Source organism: Danio aesculapii, chromosome 13 (genome assembly GCF_903798145.1).
Source record: "Danio aesculapii chromosome 13, fDanAes4.1, whole genome shotgun sequence".
Lineage (NCBI taxonomy): Eukaryota > Metazoa > Chordata > Actinopteri > Cypriniformes > Danionidae > Danio > Danio aesculapii.
The window spans coordinates 34109060-34136584 of record NC_079447.1 but is presented as its reverse complement, the minus strand read 5'-3'; the positions used below and the strand labels follow the sequence as shown (position 1 = coordinate 34136584).

At 38.4% G+C, this 27525-nt stretch overlaps 1 protein-coding gene across 1 annotated transcript in view; it reads right to left on the bottom strand.

The window, feature by feature from the left end:
- Positions 1-14986: 14986 nt before the first annotated feature.
- lingo2b (leucine rich repeat and Ig domain containing 2b) overlaps positions 14987-27525 on the bottom strand; it is a 35206-nt gene continuing 22667 nt past the window's right edge. Inside the window, exon 2 of the mRNA XM_056470977.1 lies at positions 14987-17582. Within this exon, the coding sequence (XP_056326952.1) occupies positions 15753-17576 (1824 nt within the window). The 5' untranslated portion in view covers positions 17577-17582 and the 3' untranslated portion in view covers positions 14987-15752. The remainder of the gene's footprint in view (positions 17583-27525) is intronic.

Below are 27525 nucleotides of genomic sequence, written 5' to 3'. Positions count from 1 at the left end.
CTTTAAAAATGTGTCAAATTATTAGTATTTTCACAATATAGAATGGCTGTGTAAATTATTTGGACATTTGTGCTTCTACATTTGGTGACAAAATAACACAGAGCAATCCAAAAGCAAAATATAAATAATCTAGACTACATGATTGACTACAGTTGTCATCATACGCTCTCAGAAGTACAAAAATACAAGTGTCACTGCATAAGACCTTTTCAAAAGGTACTTATTTGTATTTCAGGGGCCTATATTGGTTCCTTAAACTTACATATTAGTACCTAAATATCTGTATTAAAGAGCCCATATTATGGGTTTTTGAAAATGCCCTTCCATGTAGTGTGTAACATAGCTCTAAGTGAAGTGAAATATCCAGCTAAGGCTTAAATCTGTAAGTGTACAGTGTTTAAAACTATTGATTCATCTATAAAAGAGTCGACTCATAGTGCTTCAAACGAGTCGTCTTGATAACGAGTCATTAGGTGTTTCGCGATGACGCAGCTACGAAACACAAGTAGTTGGGCGCGCAAACCCGGGAGATTTGAAACCTGCGGCCCTGCCCACTAACAGAAAAAAAGTCTCTCACACACACAGAGACACACACAGAGAGACACCGGTCGAATGAAGTCACGCTGTGCAGATGGATATTATGGACAGTCTAATCAAAGATGAAACATCAGCAATATAGCCCAGCCTTGAGCAGTTCTGAGTGCTTCTGAAAACTATATGCTTTCAAAGAAGACTTCTTCAGTTTGTTAAAGGAAGGATCAGTATAGACTGTCAGAACATGGATCAGTGCATCATGGATCAGTTTCTACCCCCATTTCACAAGTGTAAGTAAGTGCGATTAAAATTATTGCCTCGTTTACTCTAGCTTGCAAATTCCGTATTTAGTTGTGTTTTGTTACTTGTAACTGCGTGTACTGTATCAGGTTAACTCTTTATATTCCCATATCGCGTGTAAAGCCACGTTGAAAACGCGACGCGTGCCGCTTTGATTACGGATCGTCAGCTGTTTACACACATGCAACGGACAAGTTTCAAAATATTTCAGCTCAATATTATTGTCTCCTCGTGTGTGTAACGCACGGGTATTCGCGGATATAACTGAGCGCCGCTCCTCTATGGACGCGCCGGCCCTGAGTGTGTGTGTGTCTGTGTCTCCTCGTGTGTGTAACGCACGGGTATTCGCGGATATAACTGAGCGCCGCTCCTCTATGGACGCGGCGGCCCTGTGTGTGTGTGTGTCTGTGTCTCCTCGTGTGTGTAACGCACGGGTATTCGCGGATATAACTGAGCGCCGCGCCGCGCCCTCCCTATTCAGTCGGTCCTCTTTGGACGCGCAGGCCCTGTGTGTGTGTGTGAAAAGAACAAGAAGACTGTGACCTCCTCGCCAGTTCTTGGACTTTTTGCTCAATAAAATAGTTAGTCGTCAGTATTTTCTAGTCCATCGTCTGTGTTTACATTCACCCACTGGCAGCCAAAATCCACTATGAAGCGTGTATGCACTGTGACTACTTTTATATTGTAGATTAGCAGCTGGGCATTTCACTCTCGTGCTGAAGCCTTGTCCGTGTCGACCAATCGCAGCAGGCTGTCATCGGTCCAATCAGCACAGATTAGCTTCGCGCTGAGGAGGGGTTTGGGAACAAATGAATCGCTGAACGATTCATATGGGAGTCACTGGGATAATTAGGTAAAAATAAATGCAGATTATAAGACCATCAAAGTGTTTTTTGACCTTGCATGCATATTAGACTGTTGTTGGAGACCCTTACAACCTAAATATGACCCTATTTCATGTATAATATGGGCTCTTTAAAGCAAAGTCCCTTTAAGGCAAGTCATTTCACTCGGCGGCCATTTTTAAACGCTTCTCGGCCAGTGTGATTGGGCATTCTGTTTGAAAGGGGAAACATCAAATTCTCCAAAATTGCTTTGCCGAGCTTATGATTAAATTTCATGTTAGGAATCACCAATAAAATTAAACACCAACTGTTTCTTTAGTTTAATTTCTAAATGTTTGAATTACGCAAAATCTGCAGCAGTGTTGCCAGATTGGAAATGTCAAAGTATCGTACCAGAACCTCAAAATTATCGTATTTGGAGGAAAATTATCGTACACAAGTCAAACGGAGAGTATAAAGATATTATCTAGACAAATAGCATTTTGCCACTATGTGCAAATACAACAATACATAAAGAGAACAACAACAACAACAAAAAAACAACTAGGAGTAGTGTACCTTATTGGGAAGGTTCAAACGCCACCTCCGAGTCGCTGTCATTGGATACCTGCGTGTTGCCAGATGTTCAGGGATTCATTTTGCGGTACAAATTGGATGCCTTCATGGACCGCAACATAGTGTTGACCGAAGCAGTGCACCCTCCTGAATTTTTAACACACTCTGAGGTGTGCACAAACCCATTCAGAATATCTGTAATGAGCCGATTTCATGGCCGTTTTTTGTGATGAGATTAACTTTGGAAAAAGCATGTTCACATGATGCATTTAAACAGGGAAAAATTAGAACATCAAGGACAAACTCCCCTATCCTTCTCATCTTTCTTTTCAGCACAATTTTTTTTTTACTTCATTGCTTAAACGATCGACCTCAGCCTGAAAACTACTGACCTAAGCACGGCCGCACGGCAGGAATGTTAACTTGTTAAGAGCCATTCTCCACGTTAATTGGCTGAGAAGATGTAACGTAAGATGACATATAAAATGTGCGTAACTCTACATTTTCCTCAAAGACAATAGACAAAAGATGTAGCTAGATCAATAAGTATAGAAACCCTAAGATTACAATGAAATAAATTTTAAATGCCATAAAATTCAGAAATTATCTTACATTATAGGTTTTTTTAATTATTCATCGTACACAGGTTGAAATTATCGTACAAATATTATAATTATCGTACGTCTGGCAACACTGATCTGCAGGAACTCACAGCTGGTCCAAGTTCTTCCCCCGGAGATTTGTCAGTCCAAAGCGATCATTGATTGTCTTCTGTACTAGAAGGCGGTGCTGCATTCGCCATGTTGACTGTTACACTTTTCCCCATTTAAAACTATACAAGTGACATGTCTTGTGTATTCTATAGTCTTTGATTACAGTATGGGTAAAATGTGTTTATTTTGAAAAGGTACCATCCCACTGATAGCTGTTGTAAGCATTACAACATTTCTGAAGCATTTCTGATAGTGTTTACATCACACATCGCTGAGAAAGTCACCTATCCAACTATTTTGATCAATGAGATCAACTGTGTAAGATTAATAGTACAGATATGAACATTTAATGTAAAGAATTAATTTCTGGATATTTTACGCAGCCCAAGTTAAAACGCTGCTAATGTGAGCACTAGTTGTTCAATAGCCCAAAGCACTGATGAAATGTCTCTTGCGGTCACTCTTGGTCATCCTCGCTCTTAACCTCCTGATTGGCACATCATCCTTCTGCCTCTCAGTATGTAATACACACCATCCACCCTCGCTGAACTGTCTCAGTGATCTCAATTTTGTGGTTAAATACACCACTTGACCCTCAGCACCTCGAACCACTGTTGTTGGATGATATATATTGTTCTCTCGGCTTTCCATTACAATCCCACAAACCCCGTTGACTTATTGTGATGGCAGCGAGCGAAAGAGACAGAGGCATTTCAGGTTGCCATAGCAACAATAGCACGAAGCAGCGTTAGCGACACTTTTAGGCGGCGCCTAGCAACCGTATCCATGCATCCAAAGGCCAGGTTACGAGACGGCATGGGAGGAAAATCATTTGTGCAGGCTTTTGTTAGAGCTCTTGCCTTCTGCTTGATTTGCTTAGCTCCATTATGTGTTAGAAATATAGCAACGGATTACTTGCAGTTCACTAAAGATGAATGTGCGGCTTTGCTATAAGAGTGATGAGAGGCTGATTAAGAGTGAGTTTTGATGAGTCTATGTGTGTGCTGTGTGTCTCTACAGTATGTAACCTCCATGGTCATACGCTCTCTTCACTGATTAGAGCTCACTGTGCTGATTAGCAGTTGTCATGTCTGCTCTAAACAGAGTCATTACATCTGCCAGAGTGATTTCCCTCCACCCCGTTCCTCATCCCATCGTTCTGTGGTGTGGAAGAGTGGAGATGCACTGCGCCTGCTCACCCCAGCCTGCACAGACTATAAGGGTAATGACTTATTATCTCTGAAAGCATCCAGCTAATGCCACGGGTCTGAAAAGAACACATACACAACATCATGTTAGCATGCCGAAGCTCAAATCGAGCGGCCGAAGTGAGAACAGAAGGACAAACCTGGCAAGCAACGCCACAGGGGATGGCTGTGTTGTGTGATGTTGTAACCGAAGCCACTTTAAAATATGACAAACGCTCAAAGATTTATGACAGGAGTTCAGCTGGTGACATGTTGTTCCCTTTTGTTTCTTCTTTAGCTTATTTGGCAGGCAGATAGGCAAACCTTTAGTCTAAACTCATCCTCCTTCACCATCAGTCAGAGTGAAATATGTGGGGGAGATGAACCCCATCTTGGTAATCATTAGCTAACATCCATTTTCCTGTGACGTTAATCCTGAGGGAGAAGATTTTAGAAGTTTCAGCCCAGCGTTTTTTTGCTCAGAATCAGGACCTTGTGGAAATATTGATTACACGTCATTTAGCAGATGCTTTTTATCTGAAGTGATTTACAGTACACTAACTGCAGGGACAGCCTCCCCGGAGCTTTGTCTGGGAGCAGAGTAGGTAAAGGAAGATCTTGTTGAAATAACGGCTGAACTGGGACTGTTCACAGCAGGGGTTCCCAAACTTTTTCAAGCTTAGACTCACCTAGCTGTATGATTAACCGCAAGAATCACCAAACGTGTTCAAGAGTGAAATATGAGTGCGAAAGCCCTGTTTGTTCTCTTATATTGTTATTTTTTATACTATACTGAATTTGGTAGGTTGAAAATTTGACTGCATTAACAGGCTAATGGTAAAATTGATTTAACCATTAACAAAGGCATGATTATGAGGTTTACGGATAAATGGAAAATCTATTTTTTATTCTCTTGGTGGCACAGCATGTAAGAGCAGCCTAATGGATTTAGTTAAATAATGCTTCGGTGAGACTTGGAGTTCACTAGGTGAGTCATTTGTTGTTGATAGAAGCTGCTTTGATGGAGGTTTTAGGTTTGTTAACGCCTTGTTAAAGGGCAGTAGCTATGTCTCCATGCACCTATTTTAATGTCAATTGGAATGTTGCATAAAAAATGTTTAATGGTAAAGCCAAGATGTGCATACATTTTGAAAAATCACAGAAAATGTAAGTAGGATAAACTTTTTGTCTGATAAATTTAATTAATTTATGTATTTATTCATTCATTTTCTTTCCGCTTAGTCCCTTTATTAATCTGGGATCACCACAGCAGAATGAACCAGCAACTTATCTAGCATATGTTTTACGCAGCGGATGGCCTTCCAGCTGCAACCCATCACTGGGAAATACCCATACACACTCATTCACACACACACACACACACACACACACACACGCACACACACACACACACACACACGCACACACACACAAACACACACACACGCACACACACACACACACGCACACACACGCACACACACACACACGCACACACACACACACACACATATACACACACACTACAGACAATTTAACTTACCCAATTCACCTACAGCGCATGTCTTTTACACACAGAAATGCCAACTGACCCAGCCGAGGGTCAAACCAGCGACTTTCTTGCTGTGAGGTGAAAGTGCTACCCACCGCGTCACCTTGCTTGCTTTATTTTTTTAAACAGGAAAAGATTTAAAGATAATCGGGCTTGACTTAGCATGAATGCTGTTTTTCAGCAAGTTTCTGCTCTGCAGAACATAAAAACATATAGACACCGTTAACATCTCATCCATCAACACATAAGAACAGAACAAACAATCACCAAACATACAAAATGAAGAGAATCAGGCTACTCGGTGGCTACAGTGATAGTTGACCATCAGATGACGAGCATGGGATTTTTTTTTTTTTTTGAAGTCTCAGTGTTGGTATTGTTTTTAGATGTTGCGGGATCTCATTCCAGGCTTTTGTGAATATATATAAGAAAGTCCTAACAGATTTTAAAGCTGGTAATGGCAAGCATCCATTTGTTACAGATCTTGTGGAACGATCAGTCCTTTTGGTTCCAAGTTTTGGTACCAAAGCACAAAGGGCTCCTGAGGTAGCACTAGGCATAGGACGATAACCGTTTTCAAGGTATACTGCGGTTTGAAAAATTCAAGGTTTTAAAACCGCCAAAAAATTTTCACTATACCCTTCCTACAGTATATGTAAGATTTTTTAGGACAACAGCATCTCCAGCAGAAAAGATGTTCAAATATGCCGTTTTAAATGGTAAAGAACTCTGTCTTTGAAACTAGTGAAGACAGCAGAAGTCAATGATTCATTTTAATTATTTCGCCTGATATGTTTACTGTGCCAAAATATTATAAATGTTTCTCAAAATAAAATATGCTGTGTTCAAAAGGGAAAAAAGTTTTAGTTTTTTTGACCAGACATTTAAAAAGAATATATTTTAGAGCAGTAATCACAATATCGAGAAACCGTGATGCTTTTATTCAGCGTTATCCTACCATGAGAATCTTATACTGGCCCATGCCTCGGTAGCACTGTTTGAAGTTTGATAGTACAGTTTAATTCCTTTTTTTAATAATGTAATTTTGAAATGATAAATACATGTGCATAAACTACAATGGAAACATTTCCAAAATAAATTCCAGTATGCTTATCAAAATATGAGGTCAATGGGATAGCATTACATGACAAACCAGTGGACTGACCGCATTGTAAAGCATCTGAAATGTTTTGGTCATTCTAAAATCTCCAAAATCTGTCATCATAGTAGTTCAGTATTATTACCTCCCAGAACTGTATTGAGCATCTGTGCTCCCAAAGAGCATTCTCGTGCGTTAAAGAGTCACCATGCTCTTAATGCATTTCGTCTTCATCTTCTGAGGTGCAAGTATTTTATTATATAAGAAAAAAGAGCAACAATAGGGATGTCAAAAGTATCAAGTTAGTTACCAATCAGTACTGAGGTTTTAAAATGTCCATTTCCCGCTAACATTTGAGTGTTGTTGAGCACCTTTTTAAACACCACTGATTGGCCATTGTGTTCAAAATTTCAGTATCGATTTGTACCGAACTAAATACTTTTGACAACCCTAGCCCTGGGGATTTCTCCTTCCACTTCCACTTCATATTTTGCACCAGTTTATAAGGAAGTGACAATTTTGTTTTCTTTGACTTGAATGAAAACGCATCTTTGGATGTACATACCGCAGTTTTGAAGTCGCACTGTAAAATATCGGAAACCCAATTACTTTAACATTACTTTAACATTAAAATCTCCAGTTAACAACATAGCCTAAACTATTAGTGAATGATGTACAATATATCAGCTGCCATATCAGTATCAACTAATAAATGTTTAAATGTTAATATTACTAGCCTGATTAGGAAGTGAATTGTAAGACAATAAATTATGAATTATGTCTGTTGGTTAATTCACTTCAGATGTGTACTGCATCCTCATGATTGGATGTGAGGATTTTTAGAAGAGTTTATGCTGTTGGTTTTCTCCAAAGGCATCAAGGCACGTCCGTATCCTAATCTAGCCTCACTTCATCTCTAAAATACCTTCATATGATACATTTTTGAAGGCAGCCAATAATTTATCCTTATCTGCCCTTGATATTCTACCATCCTACCTTTCTTTCCTGACAGTTCAGCTTCAGAAATAAGAATGGTGTCTGAAATCTGCGCTTGGTTGTCATTTTGTGTGTAACCATACATTTTTGACCATCTTTTATCCATTTATCATTTAATTTCTTGAGAGAAGTTTCCACAAAGTCTGTCTAAACCCAGTTTTGTGAGGTGGCTTCTTGCACAAAACTGCCTCTAAGGCAACAAGTCAGCTGCCTAAGTTTTTGAATGTAGGCATTGTGGTGGTTGTTGACCATTAAATAAAATTAAACTTTAGAATTGCAATCAGTAAGGAGAATGATATTCATTTTTCCCTATAGCTTTTAAACCTTTCCACAGTTGAGGTTTGTCTACTATTTATTTGCATTTTTGTAAGCAGATACACAAAAACAAATATCATAGTCAACCCAGGCTCATTCTGAAAACGTACCACCATAGCAAATGGTCAGACTTTGATCGAAGATGACAAAAACACATTTTTTTTCAGTCGATTAAGTTGATTAACAAATTAAGGAGTTAAGGGCTCTGGATTATTCATTCATTCTTTTTCTTTTCGGCTTAGTCCCTTTATTAATTTGGGGTTGCCACAGCGGAATGAACCACCAACTTATCCAGCACATGTTTTACGCAGCGGATGCCCTTCCAGCTGCAACCCATATCTGGGAAACATCCACACACACTCATTCACACTCATACACTATGAACAATTTAGCCCAGTGTTTCCCAACCCTGTTCCTGGAGGCACACCAACAGAACATATTTTGGATGTCTCTCTTATCTCACCCATTCACTTCAGGTTTTGGAGTCTCTTCTAATGTTCTGGTGAGTTGATTCAGGTGTGTTGGATTAGGGAGAGCTTGAAAATGTGTACTGTTGGTGTGCCTTCAGGAACAGGGTTGGGAAACACTGATTTAGCCTACCCAATTCACCTGTACCGCATGTCTTTGGACTGTGGGGGAAACCGGAGCACCCGGAGGAAACCCACTCGAACGCAGGGAGAACATGCAAACTCCACACAGAAACGCCAACTGACCCAGCCGAGGATCGAACCAGTGACCTTCTTGCTGTGAGGCGACAGCACTACCTACTGCACCACTGCGTCACCCGCGGCTCTGGATTAATAATTCATCAAAAACAAAATAACAATGTATGCTAGAAAAATAAACATTAATTCAGATTTTACACAAACTTTGCAATTTTCATTCTGTAAATCGGTTATTTTCAAATATGTGAGGATATTTCCATATTGGTGCAATCCCTATTACATTAAAATTTATATTTTAGACATAGTTATATAACATGTAAACATGTAAAATGCTCATCAAAATCTAATTTTATGTTAGCATCTAAATCTAATAATTTTATATTTAATTTTAATAATAATTTTAATTTTAAAAAATCAGATATTTCTTCAATTTGTTCTTGAAATATATGAATTTAAATGGTGGATTTCATAAAGCTAAAATAAATAACTTTCATAAAGTTATTTATATCAAATTATATCAAAAAATGTATATCTTTTCTCTAGAGAGAAGTTCTCTAGTGAACTTACAAGCTGTGAATGTTGAATGAATGTGATGCTACATGACATTTAGTTAACGAGCTGGTTTATTGACATATTTCCCTGTTTGAAACACGGATTGAGTGATTACATGAGATGTAAAGATGTCTATTTATGTTTATTATTCATGGTACTAGTAGTACAGAGGAAGCAATGATGGGCCTCACACAGCAATTACGTTTTCAGGGGAAAATTTGCCAAATTGAAAAGATAAGATTGTTCCTGAAGGATGGTAACACAACACAAAGCTTAATGCAATTACAGGAGGAGAAAGATTTCAGTATGAATATGTGCTGTGCACACCTTGCAGCAGTATACTGATTCACCCTATACGCGGACTACGCAAGGTGCGCAGGGCCCGGCAAGTTCCCTAGAATCCCTATGCACAAATATATCCAATCCAATATCCGATCATGACAGTAAAAATGAAGAGCAATAGAATGATACATAATATAAATGATTATTTGTCATTAAAATTATTTAATCCTTTAATATCAATAAACGCTTAGACTTCTGAAACAATTCTCATACTCTTTCATTTGTTGTGAGCCTGTGAGGTCCCAAAAATATTTGTTTGAATGCCTGAGAGAGAATACAGGCACATCTACCCTTTCACTTCTGGCCAGGCAGTGGTTGATCCAGGACACTATGATCCCAGATACTGTAGCGTACACTCTGTGTATTTAAAAGCTCAGCTTAAATGTGTGCTAAAAATAAAGAGTGTTCTCAAACAGCTTTGGAAATAGTATTCCCCATTTTAACACAGTAAAGACTTCAACCAGAAACGTTTTTTTTTTTTTTAAGAGTTGGAGATATGCTAGAGAGAGCTTTGTATGCAATGGAGTCAGCATTTATAGTACATTTGTAAAATAAAATAAAATAAAAAATATAAAAAGGTTAAAAATGTACAATTAAATGTAACACATGTTACGTTTAATTTGATTCCTTAATTCGAAAACCCAGCAGATATGCATTATTTATTGATCATTTTCAATGTGTAGCAAATCTTCCTGACTTTTCTGGAGGACTTAAAGGAGTTTCAGTGAAGCCTGTGAAGAGTTGTAAGTTAAATTTTGAGTTCAAATTCTCTTTTTTATTGAGTGAAAAGAACACAAACGCTTGATATGACAGTCACAGTAAAAGACTTTCCATTTTTCACTTTAAACTTTCGTATAAAGACAATAAAACATTTATAAATAATAAAATAATGATAAATTCATTCATTTTCTTTTCGGCTTAGTCCCTTTATTTATCTAGGGTCGCCAAAGCGGAATGAACCGCAAACAGCGGAATGAACCGCCAACTTTTCCAGCATATGTTTTACACAGCGGATGCCCTTCCATCCGCAACCCATCACTGGGAAATAATGATAAATAGCATGATTTAGTAATAATAATAATAATAATAATAATAATAATAATAATAACAGCAACAATAGTAAACTAGAAAAGTAAAGTTTGTAGACAAACTTTATGGTGGCTTGAGAAAGCCTCGTCTGAAAGTTTGAAGTAGCTTTAAAATTTAAATAATTGTGGTTTTTAAGCAATTTGAAACAGTTGGCATAGATAGATAACTACATATACTGTAGGTTACATATAGGTTGCTAAGGTGTTGCTAGGATGTTCTGATTCGTTGCTAAGGTGTTGCTAGATGGTTGCTAGGGTGTTTTGGCTGTTAAGGCGTTGCTAGGCAGTTGCTAAGGTGTCCTGAGTGGTTGCTAGGTCAACCATTGAGCGGTTGCTAAGTTGTTGCTTTGCGGTTGCTAGGGTGTTCTGAGTAGTTGCTAAGGTGTTGCTAGGGTGTTTAATGTGGTTGCTAATGCGTGGCTAGGCAGTTGCTAGGTTGAATTGAGTGGTTGCTAAGGTGTTGCTAGGGTGTTCTAGGTGGTCACTAAGATCTTGCTAGGTGGTTGCTAAGGTGTTCCAGGTAGTTGTTAAGGTGTTGCTAGGTGGTATTCCCGGTGGTCAGTTTACAAATTTTTTTTAAATTACAAAAATTATAAATTTACATCACTTTTCTACATCGATGGATAAGTGACCACACATGCATTGCCGACAAAGAGCATGTGCTGGTTTGCATAAGGATGTATTATCCTCCCTGCCTGTTAAATTTGATCTAATTTGTGTCCTGAAACACCCCCTCTCCTGCTTTCACTTCTAATTCTAATGGAGGGGGCAATGCGTTTGTGAATGAATTCCCGTTATGAATGACTCATTTACTTAGCCGACAATAATACAAGTTTCTAGCACTGCAGCATCTTACTGTCATATTTTATTTACATTGTTTGCTGATTTTATTCAACAAAACTAGCATAAGCCTAGAATTTAGTGCAAGTTGGTGCTACTTTGCCTAATGATCGGGCAGTAATTAAAAGACTGTATTATCATCGTTTAGCTAGCACTAAAGTTTGTAATATACAAAAATGTAAAAAAACTAAATCTTACCTATGAAATGTTCTGCCTTAATGCTTTGTTTTCATTGTTTGCTCATTACACTGTAGTCTTGACTAGTGCAGTTGAATGACTTTTGTCCTGGGAGCACTGTATGTGTTGTACAAATGCTATTGACACATGCTCAGGGTCCGTATGTGAAATCTAGTGTATATATCTATGGGTAATGGCAAGTACCTCTGACTGTTTACATGTAAGTCGGGTCCAATCCTTGAGGACACCAAAAAATTGCAGTGATGGGACAGGTATCCACTTTGGTTTTGAATATCTTGGACATAGTTTCAGAATAATTATTCCAGTAATTTTGTAGTACTGGCCAGAAAAAAAAACATATGACTTAAATTGCAGGGTGATGGGACATCTGTCACACTTGTCATCCACATTAGGATAAAAGGTCACACTTTATTTTGATGATTCGTTTGTTGAATTTAAGTTAGATTGCATCTACATACCAACTAATTCTCATTGCATTATAAGTAGACAGTTGGGTTGGGGTTAGGCTTGGATCTAGGGTTATGGTTTAAGTTGACATGTACTTGCAAAGTTTCTTATAGTCAGTTAAATGTCTGTTGAAGGAGCAGCATCAACAGATATTAAGCAGACAGTCTACTAATACTTAAATGGACCATCAAAATAAAGTGGTACCGGATAAAATCTAGAGAGCAGAGCTTTGGAGTAATGAACCCTATGCTGTATTTTAAACTGCATGATTGAATGCCGAGCACATATTGAACTTGAATGGATTCTGTCAAGCGCATTTGCCCACCAATCAACCTCAAACTCTTCACCAAACTCAAGTTCCCAGGCACTTTTAATTTTAGCAGTAGCACAGCCCTCCAAATCAATAAGCTGACGATAGGTTCAGTTAGTGCTCATTTTCATATTTTTGAACTGAGCAGTCTCCACTTTGTATAACCCTCTTATTTTTACCCACAGATTGAACACCACTGGTCTATAGGGTTATCGATTGTTTATTTTATATTATATTAATTCAAGGTTTGTCTAAAAATTGAGAATCTGAACACGGTCCACCAAATCAATAAGCTGACGATAGATGAACAGTCCTCACACTTTGTATAACCATCTTATTTTCACCCATAAATTGAACATCATATTAATTCAAGGTATGTCTAAAAGTTTTAATGTAAAGAGTTGATACCAATTTTACATTTTATAAATGATTCTTTGCGGTTCTTATTTTTTATGTTTCTCTCTCTATAGTAAACTGTACTCCAGGTCAATCTTCTAGCAAGACTTTATGCATCAGCTCCTGATACTTTAATTTGTCTCTAAGGAATATTCATTCACTTAGAAAAGTGGGTCCTGCTCATCTTTTCACTCCAATTGCGTCCTGACAGAACTCAGCAAGGTCAAACACTTAGCACAAAAAACACCATGAAGTCATATGTTGATGACGCATTTGCTTACATACAATATAAAAGAAACTTATTTTGTTTTAATGTGTGAGTCATAGACGTGGACGTAATTATCTCAGGGTATATTTAGACGCGTTTGATTGTTCAACAAAACAAGCCTACCTCACAAGTACCAGCATGTCTTCAGGGTATTTTGAAGTTGTGGTAATGTAGAGGTTAACGCTTCGGCCTGAGATTTCTGGACCAATTTGGCACCAAGGACAAAAAGTATAACCTGAGGCGCATTGTCTTGATGGAAAACTCTGTCCTTGCACTTTTGTGTAACACAATCAATCTAAAGCAGTTTAGGTGGAGGAAAGACTTTAAAATTATTATCTGTTTGGATTGGTTAAATTTAATTCAGTGTAGCGCTTATATCAAATACAATTTTAGCTGTCCATCTTTCCTTTTTAAAACTGAGTTAAGACAGAGTCAGGAAGGAATTTAGTTTAAATATAGCTCAAGTTTCAATTTACAAGGTCCAACATGAACAGCAAGAAGTATGTGATTAAATGCTTAGACATAATACAACTGACATCAGGATTTGGAATGAGGATTTTCAAGAGGATGCTTTTAATGGTGTTGTAGAACAAGTGGTCAAAACAATCAAATACAACGTTGACCTTGTGAATAAGGTTTTTTTAGGCATTAGAAAAACATTTAGCAGGACAAAATAAGTGTCCTTCATATTCAGTACAACACACGAAATCTAATAATATGAAAGTATAATATAGACCAAGATAATTATAGACCACTGAGTGTCAGTTTCTCTATGATAGTATTGGACATGAAGTCACTCAGTGGAGCAGTGTAAAATAAATGTAAATACTCTTGCCTGACCAATTTGATTAACTCTATTAGGTAAAAATCAATTGGGATTCGGCAGCTTTTCTGCTTGAGAATCGAGGTGGTCAATAATACCAAGAGAATTATTGAATTTTCCATTCCTTTCAATGGCAATTGCTTGCCTGGCATGTTGTTTCCAGCTCAAAGACATGCATAAACCCTTCACTTGTGAATATCCTGAGCTGTGACGTCAGAGACAGCAGACAGGGACAAATATAAGTCCATTTCATGCTTTTAAGAGACCTAAAAAAAGGTCACTGCCGGCACATGTGCTGTGCTGTAAGGACTATTAACCTTTTTTGAAAATTTAAGTTCAAATTGCAATAAGCTTTTATATTTGACATTTTATATGCCTGTTACCAAGCAACCATTGTGAAAATCTATCCCATAATTGGGATTATTGAAAAATTTTGCAACAGACATCACCTCTATGCAAGATTGGGTCACTTTTCACTATAAAAGAATTAAGTTATATTCATTCATTAATTTTCTTTGCGGCTTAGTCCCTTTATTAATCTGGGGTTGCCACAGCGGAATGAACCACCAACTTATCCAGCATTTTTTTTATGCACCGGATGCGCTTCCAGCTGCAACCAATCACTGGGAAACATCCATACACACTCATTCACACAATATACACAGAAATGCCAACTGACCCAGCCAAGGCTCAAACCAGCGACCTACTTGCTGTGAGGTGATTGTGCTACCCACTGCACCACCGTGACACCCATGAATGAAGTTATAGCTGTGCAAAATATATATATATATATATATATATATATATATATATATATATATATATATATATATATATATATATATATATATATATATATATATAATAAAAAATAAGAAGTACCAAAAGCAATAAGGCTAACAAGGTGTAGATTCATTTCTGCTTAGAGAGTTTTGTGCCATCGGGAATACTTGAGACACAAGAATAAGATCTAAGATGACAGTAACACTTATCAAGCTTTACGATTTATATTTATTTTCTTTGGAAAATATAACCAGATATTTAGTATGTAAAAACATTTGAGCAGCATTTGACAGAACATAAGAAAAGAAAAGAACATTTTCACACAGTTCCACAGATTTCCACTGAGTCACAAATACAGCCCCTGGAACCCACCATGTCAACAGCTTCTTGCATTTTTTAAAATCTTTACAACAAAATGGCAGAAAACTCCCCGGTTCCCCTGGAGGTTCTGCTAAGAAGAGGATGTCCCAGGAGAACAAGAATTCTGAGCAAAACCAAACACTTCACAACACAGCACAGCCGAGGCTTGTTCCAGTAGATACTTTGCTTATTGGGGAAGACAACTTTTGAGTTTTTGCAGCGTTTTGAAAGGTAATTGTAACGTATCTGTAAATAGATATATATTCATGTGTGTGTGTGTATATATATTTATATATAGAAATATACCATTCTTTCCCACAAATATGAAATATATACAACAACTTGAACTAAATCACGTCTGCAATGTCCAAATAATGCTTTCCACAGACAAAGCATCGCAGAAGACGCGCGTTGTATGGTTTGGCGTAGTTCTTTTGCTCTCTTTTTTTTTCATTGGGATACCACATGTAAACTTTCATGACTAAACACATCCTGTGCAGCACATTTACCCAAAGACTCACAAAGTCCAACAGATACGCATACGCAACCATGCAACCTGTGAAATCCTCTGTCATTCACAAAGTTCAGATCATCTTCATGTTGACTCGTCTGGGCCCGCTTGTTTCTGTAAGTTCTGAGTTAGCGCCTTTCCGCTTTCGTGGAACGTATTGAATGTCCACGCTTCCTCTGTGCTTCCCTTTGCCACGACTCCATGCAAACAACAACAAGAAACAAAACAAAACAACACCCAGGAAGCTGAGGCAGCCCATTGCTGTAGAGACTAGGATGGTGGTGAAGTCCAGGACCACCCTGATGGTGTACTCCTCTGTGCCATTTATCAGGGAGCTGTTGTAGTCGGGGTCATAAAGAAAGCTGCGGTTTGCGTAAAGGGCCCTGTCCCTGATTCCAGAGGTTTTAACTGCGAGTGTTACAGAAAGAGTAGCATTACCTGCTGGGTTTGATGCTACGCAGATGTACATGCCACTATCCTGAGGCTCTGCCATGCGAAACTCAAGCGAGCCATTAGTGTGGACCACCACTCTTCCAGTACTCTTTGTGGTAATGTGTCGCCTAAGTGGTGTTAGCCATGACACTGAAGGAGGCGGAGCTCCATCAGCACTGCAGTACAGCCAAGCTCTCTGTCCTTCTTCTGCCTGCGATGGGTAAGACGCCATGGAGATGACCCTAGGTTTGGTGCAGATTACATAGCGAGAGATTTGAGCTTCCACAAGGTCTCGAAGAGGCTTTCCAGCCAAGGGGGCAGGAGCACTACATTCAGGTTGAACATCTCCATACAGCAAAGGCGGAGTTCTTTCCAGGAGCCAGCGTAGACGGCAGTCGCAAACTAACGGATTCTGGCCAATCAAAAGAGTCTGCAGGGCCTCAGTAGCAGGAAAAACACTCCTCTCAAGTGTGGCGAGACGGTTATAGCAAAGGTCAAGAATGCGCAGTGAGGAGGCTCCTTGAAATGCTTGTGGTTCCACACTGAGCAGATTAGCCTGGCGCACACGTAGAACTTCCAGTCGGTCCATGCCTCTTAACCACCCTGCTGGCAGGACCCGTATACGGCTGTAGGACAGGTTAAGATGCGTCAGATACAATAGATGTGTCACGACTGGCACGGATGTCAGGTTGGTGTGGGTAATGGATAGCATGCTAAGGTTCAGCCCCTGTAAAGCAGATGTTGGAAACCCCTCTAACAAAGGCCAGCGATCCACTTCCAGGTGTTTTAGTCGTGGCAGACCCTTAAAAGTGTGTGACTGAAGCTCTGCAATGCCTAAATCTCGCAATCTTAAGCTGGTTAGACCATGCAGATGTGCAAGAGCATGCGTGGGCACTGTGCTCAGGTTGCAGCGCTGCAGCGTCAGAGAGCGAAGGGACGCCAGTCCACTGAACGCCCGTGGGGCAATAAACACTAGCTCATTATCACTCAACTCTAGTACCCTCAGCCTCCGCTGCTCCTCAAAGCCATAGTCCAGCAGAATAACAAGACGGTTTTGACTGACATCCAGCAGAGTGAGCTCACTGAGGCCCGCCAGTGCTCCACGCGGCAGCAGTGTTAGCTGATTGCTTCGCAGTCGGAGCGAGCGTAGCCGTGGCTGGGCACGAAAGCTGTTAGGTTCCACAGAAGACAACAAGTTGTTGCTGAGATCCAGCTCCTCCAGCAACAGCAGTGAGGAAAAGTTCTGTGGCGTCACAATGCGCAGCCGGTTTTTACTGAGGTCCAGTGACCGTGTCTCTATTGGGATGCCCTCAGGCACCTGTGCTAACCGTCTGCGATGGCATGACACAGAACGCGTGGGCACAGAGCATTCGCAGCGGGCAGGGCAAGCGTGGGCGGGGCACTGAAACAGGAGGAGTGGCAGGAGGGAGAGCCCCAAAGCACAAGAGAACAAAGAGAACAGCATGGCCACCTGCAGAGAGATAACAGAGAGAGAAGAATATGATTATACATAAGAGAAATGCCTACATGATAAATCATTTCAGGTAATCTACAGATCCACACATATAGTCTCAAAGAATATAGGTCATTCTTTGAATGAGGGCTAATATATAAAAGGAATATTTGTGACATCCTTTGAAACTAAATATATGTTTAATTGTAAATAAGTAGACATTTTAGGCTATATTGAGATCTAGTTGCATATAAGATTATAGTTGAATATAAGAACTGAAGTTTTGCTAGCATTTTCAACAACCTGCTAACCTCCCGTTGTTCAACAAAATATCTGACCTAGAAACACAATCACAATCAAGCCTATAAATTAAAATCTAATATATATATTAGAGAGAGAGAGAGAGAGAGAGAGAGAGAGAGAGAGAGAGAGAGAGAGAGAGAGAGAGAGAGAGAATAAAGGCATATCTCTAGCTCTACATATGTGCTAACAGAGCAAGGAGATAACACAAATAAGCCTTTGTTTTGTAGAATGACCTCTGTAATGCACATACAGGCACGTCAGGTCTTTTGTTCCATCCCAATTTCCCAACACCTCCTCTGTGCAAGACCTCTTCTGATTCTAGCTGATAGGAACCCTGTGGTGCATCGATCGTCTCTTTCTCTGTCTCCCGTACGCACACACACACACACAAAACCTGCTTTCAGAACGACATCTCCAAACATGCCATAACCATGGAAACCTCATGCTCCCTTGGCACAAGTCCTGCTTTGCCAATCGAAATCAATATTGGAGGAAAGCAAAAGGCAGGCATTCCACAGGTCTTTTAGACTTGGATCACAAATGTGTCATTTAGATATTTTAAACATATCCATAATCTTAATTGTCTGTAAAAAATCCAAATAATTGGCAATACTGACTGTATTAATTAATACCAAGACTGACTGTGAGACAATAAAATAGCAGATAAAAGCCCAACATAAAAATAAATACTTTGTAGATGTTTAAATAATGACATTTAAGCTGGACACGTGCCACTAATCCATTTATTGACATTCCTTACCACCATGAAAGGAGATGAAATACACCCCTTATTTCAGACAATATGAAAATCGAACAGACCGTTAAAGCCTCTTAGACTCAGATCACCAGCAAGGGATTTTTTGATTTTATGTGGTATCTATCTTGCATGAGAATGCACCATTTAAACCTGCATCTATACCACAGCCATTTAGTCTTGTAATTAAAAATGAATGTCTCCATCGTATAAGCCAAAATCGGCTTTGGATAATTACATCTTACAACATCCCCTGACCATTCCACCACTGATTATACATTCATTTCTGTATTTTGTTCACTTTTAGGCTGCATTTCAATATTTTAAATGCTCCCTCTTTATGCATACTACAAGACGTCATGTTTCTTGTTATTATGAAAGAGGACAAATTGTTTAGAATATATAATTATCGATTAGCATAGACTAGGGAAAGGTTACAAGCACATACTCTTAATCAATTATTAATAGCCTCAAATCATAAAGGAATCTGCTTCCCTCATTGCTTTAAAATGGCCCTGTAGGGAATTGGTCATAATCTTGGGCTGAAAAATGGGGCAGACAGCTCTCAGTGAACTAGTAAGCCACCATGGAGCGACCTGATAACCGATATAGCTACAGAATGACCTGCATGCGCTGAATAAACCTTGTGCCTACTTTTTCTCTGATGTATAATTCAGATGTGCAGCATGACTGTGTCAAGGATATTCAACTAGCCCTTATTATTTCTACAAACTTAATGCAAATCACACTTTGAATGAACCAAACACATTTAAACTAAATGGATAAATAGAGGAATAGGTGTGAAAAGGGTGTGATTTGTGTTTCTGTAATAATACTATAGGCTTTCTTGCAACTCTGAGTTTCTATTTTGTCATTTTCCTCAGAAGAACTAAACGTTTGCAAGTTTATAATTCAAAACTGATGCAAAGTCAAACTTCTAAACGAAAAGGCAGAATTGTAAGGTGTTAATTAATACGTTTAATTATGAGTTTTGACATCAAATTTGCAAGCTATAAATCTGCAAAAACTCCTAAGTGTGAGAAGTTAATTGGCTCTGATAAAATTTGTTTTCACAATTCTGAGTGTACTGAGAGAAAAAAAGTAAGAGAAAAATAAATAAATAAATACAGATGTTAGACTATTAAAATGAAACGCCTGGTTTTAGACCACAATAATTCATTAGTATGGTTTAGGGCCTACTTTTGCCACCAGTACAGCATCCATTTGTGAATGACAGATACAAGTCCTGCACAGTGGCCAGAGGGATCCTGAGCCATTCTTCTTGCAGAATAGTGGGCAGGTCACTATGTGATGCTGGTGGTGGAAAATGTTCCATTTCGATCCAGTCGATCCTCCGAAACACCCCAAAATGTCTTAATAATATTATAATCCGGTTACTGTGCAGGCCATGGGAGATGTTCAACTTTACTTTTAGGTTCATCAACCCACTCCTTCACCAGTGGCTCTGACAATTAGTTTTTCTCAATTTTGAGTTTATTTCACAGAATCACAGTATGTAAATTGCAAGATAAAAACTCACAGTTCTGATTTGATAATCTCACATTCATATTTTATAGGCTATAATTAGGCGATTATGACTTTATAGTCTTGTGATTCTAACCTTATTTCTCAAAACAGTTAAATTGTCTTTAAGAATTAAAAATTGTGTTGTTTTAACTCATTTAAAGGGCACCTATGATGAAAATCATCTTTTGGAAGCACGACAGAATTTCGCACACACAAACTTTGGTGTGACCGTAACTTAATGGGCATAATCATATCAGCAAGACAGGGTGTGCGCAAAGCAAGCTGGATTAAAAGATCTGTTCAGCTCTCTGTGATCATCAATCATCATCAAATGTGATTAAGAATGAGTTTTACAAGTCTAAAACATTTTTTAAACAGTACATGTTTGTAATAATGTAAGCTAGACATGGTAAAATCGCTGCGCAATTCTTCACCACAGCCGCGTGTCAGTACAATTATAATAGAAGACGCATCAATCCTGGTTTGTAGACATTAAATAAGGTTTATTTTGCACAATAACATAACGTATATCCATACAACAGTGAATATTAATGTGTATCCTGTTAGATTTGTGTGTGCACGCTGTGTGTGAGCATGAACTTTGTAATGACGTGTGTGACTCATCGTTGCAGAAAGGCTTAAGTTAACTCCACAACAAATACATCAAATAATCATTAGGAAAGTTCTTACTGTAGTATTTCTTACAAACAATATGTTTTTATTTGCTTCAAACAAGCTGAATTTTAACATATTAACAGGTAATAACATATTTATAACTCAAAATTGTGACATTTAAACTCACAACTCTGATGAAAAGATCAGAATCACAAGATTTTAACATTTTAATTGCGTGACAGAAAAAACTTAGATATGAAATCTGAAAGGCTAATTGTTAATCTATTTCACCTCAGGCAGGCCCAAATGACGCAAACGCTGTTCGACAAGTGCAGGTCTTCACAGTCGAATGCTCATATGATTAATAAGAGCAAGACTAGGCTTCCTTTCAAATCAATATCAATACATGCCACCAAATCTGCTGCCTCGTTCGCGCTGCCTTTCAAGGAGTGTGACTACAGATGTCCTTGCTTGTGCAAGAAAAGCATTTCTCAACCTTGGCGGCGCTCAGTTTCATTCACAAGTCCATCAGGTTTGTCGCGACGCAACACGTCAAACGTTGGCCTGCCAGCGTGAGTGTCAGAATGAAGACAGAGGACGCGTCTGGGAGGAACATCAGGGGGCAGCGCTAAGCTCGCAGATCGTAATGGGGAGCTGCTCGCTGACAGGAGAGGTTTATTAAGTTTTAATGAGTTAATAATTCAATTCATCCCAGCCGATCTGATGACAGTATCAGCAGCAGGGGAGAGCACGAGCGTTCGTGTAATTCTTGCTAAAGGTGTCTGGATTAGAGATGCATTCTAAGGCAAAGTTTATCAATTAATCATCATAGAGTCCTCTATTTGGGAATAGAGATAAGCCATTATATGAGAGGATATGTTGTCACCCAGCAGGGAGCAGCTTTTAGCCGAACAAATGTACTCTTCTCAGTCTTTGACAAAATCTTTATCTCACATCCGCAATCTGTCGCTCTCTCTCAAACTCACAGTCACAGCGGGCAGAAATGTTGCGATGAATGGGATGGAGCGAATGTAATGAACTATACCCTCATGTCAGACTTTTGTTCATTTTAAAAACTCAAATTAAGATGTTTAATCAAATCTCAGAGATTTCTGTTACTTTATTGACAGGCTATTAGCAAAAACCCCTGATGCTTTAAAACATTCATAGAGATTTTAAAAATAAATAAAAATGGGTTGGACAATGAAACTGTAATGCCTAGATTAGAATAATTCATTAGTGTGGTGTAGGGCCTCCTTTTGCGGCCAATACAGCATCAATTTGTCTTCACAAGACAAGTCCTGGACAGTGGCCAGAGGGATTTTGAGCCATTCTTCATGCAGAATAGTGGCCTATCACTACGTAATGCTGGTGGAGGGAAATGTTTTCCGATTCGCTCTTTCAAAATCCCAAAGTAGCTCAATAATATTTAGCTCTGGTAATTATGCAGGCCATGGGAGATGTTCACCTTCACTTTCTTGTTCTTCAAACCACTCTGTCATTAGTCTTGCTGTATATATTGTTGCATTATCATCCTGATGAAGACACGGCATAACTGTCATTATACAATGTTTTAATCATTGGGTGCACATCCTCCCCCAGAATGGTTCGGTAGTCCTTGGCGGTGATGTGCACATCTAGCATGAGTACTGGACCTATTGAATGCTATGATATTGCAGCCCAAACTATTACTTATGCACCCCCCATGCTTCACTCAGGGCATGCAACAGTCTGGTTGGTACGCTTCTTTGGGGCTTCTCCACACTGTAACTCTCCCGGATGTGGGAAAGACAGTGAAGGTGGACTTTAGAGAACAATACATGTTTATCCACAGCCCAAGATTTTTGCAGGCACCAGTGAAACCGACATTTAGCATTGGCAAGAGTGACCGAAGGTTTAGCTATACAGCCTGGCCATGTATATTGACCCTGTGGAGCTCCAGTTGAACAGTTTTAAATCTGCAGTAAGTTGGGCACCTGTGGTTTTTACATTTTTTGGATCCAATCTGGGTTAGCACCCGGACATCCCTTTCAGACAGCATAGATAAAAAGATTGTATTACTCTAAATTATTGATTTTAAATCATTAGAGTATTAAAGTTCTTCCATAAAATTATTTTAAAAAATTAAAAAAATTTAAATGTTTTAAACTGTTTTACTGACAGTTTTCTCAATATTTTGTTTTTTTAACCCTCAGACTCAAATTAAAATAGTTCTATCTCAACCAAATATCCTATCACAACAAACCATAAACCAATGGACAGCTTATTTATTCAGCTTACAGATCATGCATACATCTCAATTGCCATCAAAATTGACTCTTAAAGATGTTTTTTGGTCCATGGTCACATATAAAAAATGATCAGCAAACAAACTCAAGAAGAAATCTCATTGGTTTATGAAGAAGCTCCAACATGTCTCATGACATGTAAGAGTGCGCTCAATTGGTCCTTGTTTCATGTTTATGTCTTGTTTATTGCCTTTTTTATAGCTTTCCTGCCTTTGTTCTAGTTCATTGTTTGTTTCCATGGTTTCTAATTGAGTTAAACACCTGTTGATTGTTGTGTTGATTTGATCTCCCTGTGTGTTTAAGCCCTCAGTTTCCACAGTTCTTTGTCTTGTGTTAACATTGTGGTAGTTGGGCTTGCTAGTGTTTATTAATCTCTTTCCTGTCATTCTGCATCATACATCTCATCTTTTAGATTTAACTACAGTTACCCGAGAAACCTTGTGCATCACAGCCAGCATGCCTATACTCATATATGAATGCTGTAAAACATTGTTTGCGGATTTATTTTTTTTATATGCGAATAAAAGCTTAAATTTAATATGTGCATCAAATAAACCATAAAGAAAATAATGATGAATGATAATAAATACGTAATAATTAAGTCAATAAAATTACAGTTTTGTGGGTTAGGAATGACTCAAGTCTTGGTTGAATTATCGCTTTGTTGTAAAAAATAAATAAATGAATGAAAAAGAACCCAGTCCAGAAGACTTGAAACAAACAGAATTCCTTGATTGAGACGTGTTGGTTAATCTGCAGTCATACAGCGTCTTCAAGAAGTCCATGTGTCTGCAGAGCCTATTGGAGGTCTGCAGTCTGCAAATTTTTTTTTACAAGTCTGACTTGAGACAAAGATGTCCTTAGGAGGACGGGAGATGACTAAACAAAGCATGCCAATTAAGTTTTGGAGTCAGCATGATAACTGGCATATAGGTGTTAGAAACCTGCCCAGCTACTGACCACATAAGTTAATCAACAAAAGGGGTTTCTTTAGCCTGAAAGCATCACCTAAAGACAAAGGCAGAGTCGTTAAAATCCTACCTGTAGCATTTGCATCACTTTGGCTCAGCCAGTAGTCAGAAAGACAAAGGTGTAATGTCTCTCATGGCTGGGCTGTTAATGAAATTAAATAATTAAAAACCAAAGAATATATCTTTTCAGTTATATGTTGATGATTGTTTATTTGAAACTATATTATATAAATTTATATTTCCACAGCTTAAATGATTGCTTGGTATATTGTACTATATGTAGACAACTAAAATGTTTGCAAAAGTTTTTAGAGGCAATTATAGACAACAGTACTTTAAGTTTTCTGCAAAAACTATTATGTGTAATAACTGAGTGTCATTTTTTTAAATTGAGATATATACATCACACGAGATCTGAATAAAATAGGCTTTCCATACTTTGAAAGTATGTATCTCGGCCAAAAAAAATTATCTGAAGGTTTAAAATCAAAATACTAAGATAATCACCTTTTGCCCAAATTAGGAGGTCCTTAGAGGTCACTTTCTATGTCAGCTGGACCTGCACGAACAGCCGTGTCATCAGAAGTTCAGCAGCCAAACATAGGCTGATAGATTTTACCTTAATCTAAGCTTATATTAAATTTAGTATGTATGTGGGAAAGAAAGATGCCGGCAGACTAAGAAAGCCAAAGACTAGACTAAAGCCAGCTGCATTACATCTTTACAGATTGTTTTCTATGCTTGTTAAACAAGGAGGATTCCACCAAATGCAGTTCTCCACCAGCCAATACAGCTCGTCAGAACACTAACTGCAGGATATACAGATTAAAAATGTATTCATAAGGTCTGTTAATTGTATCATTTGTTAATTTATCATGTAAATTGTGAAATTTGCCACCTATGTTTGGTGTTTTATGTTTGAGGCAACAGACACATGTAGACTGCAGAATATAAGTGCTAAATGACATTTATACATTGTGTCATTCCGTTTTGAAAGAACAGCTGTAATGTGAAGTGGACGCTGACAAGGGAGTGCAGATCCAAACGCAGGTTTATTGAGAATGGTCAGGCAAGCAATAGTCTCAATCGGGAGCAAACAGATGTATGCAGGCAAATCCAGAGTTGTAGTCAAAAACAGGCAGATAACATAAACAAACAAGGCGAGGGTCAAAAACATGGCAAGGCAGTGAAAACGCATCTTAATGTCCCAATACTGTAAAACAAGACTCAGCCCAGGTGTGTGTGTGCGCTGTATTTAACATCCTTGCAGTCAATCCTCCAGCTGTGTGTTTGCAATCAGTCAGGATCATAAACCGGTGAGTGTGTATGGTGCATATCTGGATCTTGTAGTCCATATACTGGTGGATTTGTAGTCCTTACAGCGATCCGCATGTATACCAGCGATCAGCAAGAATAGATTGTTTTTGTAATTTGTTACTTTACACCACTGGACCTAGTATTATATTTTTATTACTATATAAATGCACCTTTAGGTCGTAGTATTATATGTTTAAAAGTCTATCTGAAACCTGGACTAGAACATAAAAGGAATGTACTAACAAACAGAATATATATATTTATCCGTCTTCTTCAGAATCAGGCCACAGTACAGATCGTCCAGTTTAACCTCTGCTTGCTTTCTGTTCAGACAACAATCAACAGTCCACAAAGATCACACCATAGCAGCTCTCCCTGATATTTGCTGTGAACGTATCAAAAACCTTCTGCGTGCTCTTCTAGCGTATCAAAGTAAAGATCAGAGTGTTTCCTCCTCACACTACTGCAGGTGAGCTGTAGAAATCAATCCGTCCGCGTCTCCTCATTGCTCTACATCAACTTCTCTCTCTTCCACAGACGGAGATTGTGAAGCCTGCGGTTTCTCTTACTTTGAGGACATTCTCAAGATTAACTCTGTCTAATTTTAGTTTATCTAAATTTAGTCTCATCCATTTTTCATTGAGTGAAACTACCACAGCCACTGAGAGCGCAGTGTCCCATCTCCCTCTGGCACGAGTGTGTGTGTGTTTTGAGCTATTTGAGACCCGAAGGGATTTTTTGGAGGTGGAAGGAGGGGTTTGGAAGCATGCATATATTTGGGATCTGTAAGATTATTATCTGTAAGATTATTTTCTAAATCAAGTATCTTCTGCTCACCAAGGCTGCATTTATTTAATCAAAAACACAGTAATGACTATTAAATTGTGAGATATTATTGTGAACGTGGGTTCAAATTTAATTTATTCATGGACTTTAAATCAGATAATACAGCATTGTTAATACACAGTAATACCCTGTGATAATGCACATTTTAAAGTATTGTGTAGGAATCAAGTGATTGAAATGGCAGATTTTTAATTAAAAAAAAAACACTCGCTTGAGGTGGTTTGGGGATATATCCGATTCATGGGAGGTGAATATGCATTTGCCAAATAAACTGTGATGTATTGTACATTACATCCACGTAATGAACCAGCTGTCTCCATTATGCTTGACTGGTATACTGTTGGTTACTAGGTTACCAATACTACAGTCAGCCACTCCTAAAACTTGTTGGAAACGCCCCTAATTAATTTTGGGATTCATTATTTTTTGCAAACATCATTGTAGGATGAAACCTAGTGTCACATGATGCTTTAGATATTATGATAACATGCAGATTTGCTGTTAAATTATAATAAATGATTGGGGATTATCAACAAAGAGTGATTCTGAATTCTCAATATTAAAAACAAGTTTTGTCCTGCTTCATATTTTTGTGGAAACTGTGGTACATTTCACCTTTTAGGTGTTCAGTTTATATTTTACGGTTGCTGAGAGAGCTTAACGACATGCAATTTAGGAAAACACATGCAATTACAAAAAACGCCAGCAAATTAAGAAAAGATCTTCCGTTTAACTGCACACGTGCTGAAAATCCTCACAGCACACATTAAAAAATGCACAGCATTTTCACACAATGCAAACAAATGAATAAAACGCACAGCATTTTTCTCACAGCACAAACAATTTACGTAATCGCTGCATTTTCTCACAACACTTGCAAAAACATCCGAACACAACGGAAATGTTTCAAGGGGACCCTAAAACATGACGGATGCCCCTGTGCTGAGACACTTGCTCAGTGAAGTTGATCTTTGAAAGATGATATTTTTGTTTATGTATTTTAATATCCTGATTTCCTTTTCTTTAATATGTTATTAGCCTAAATAATCATAACAAGAAATAGCCGGGTCCATCACGTTTAGGGAAAATGCGTTTGCGTTGTGAGAAAATGCAGTGCTTTTTTAAAAATGTGTCTGCGTTGTGAGGATTTGTGCTGTCAAACAGATCAAGATCTTTTGTTAATTTGCAGATGTTTTTGTATTTGCATGTGTTTTCTTAAGTTGCAGTGCATTAAGCTCTCTCGGCCACTGTAATATTTTCACTCTTTAACAATTTGTGTCCTTGATGAATAAAAGTAAATCACTTTATATGTACTATGTGGTTTTATATGACAATTTAAT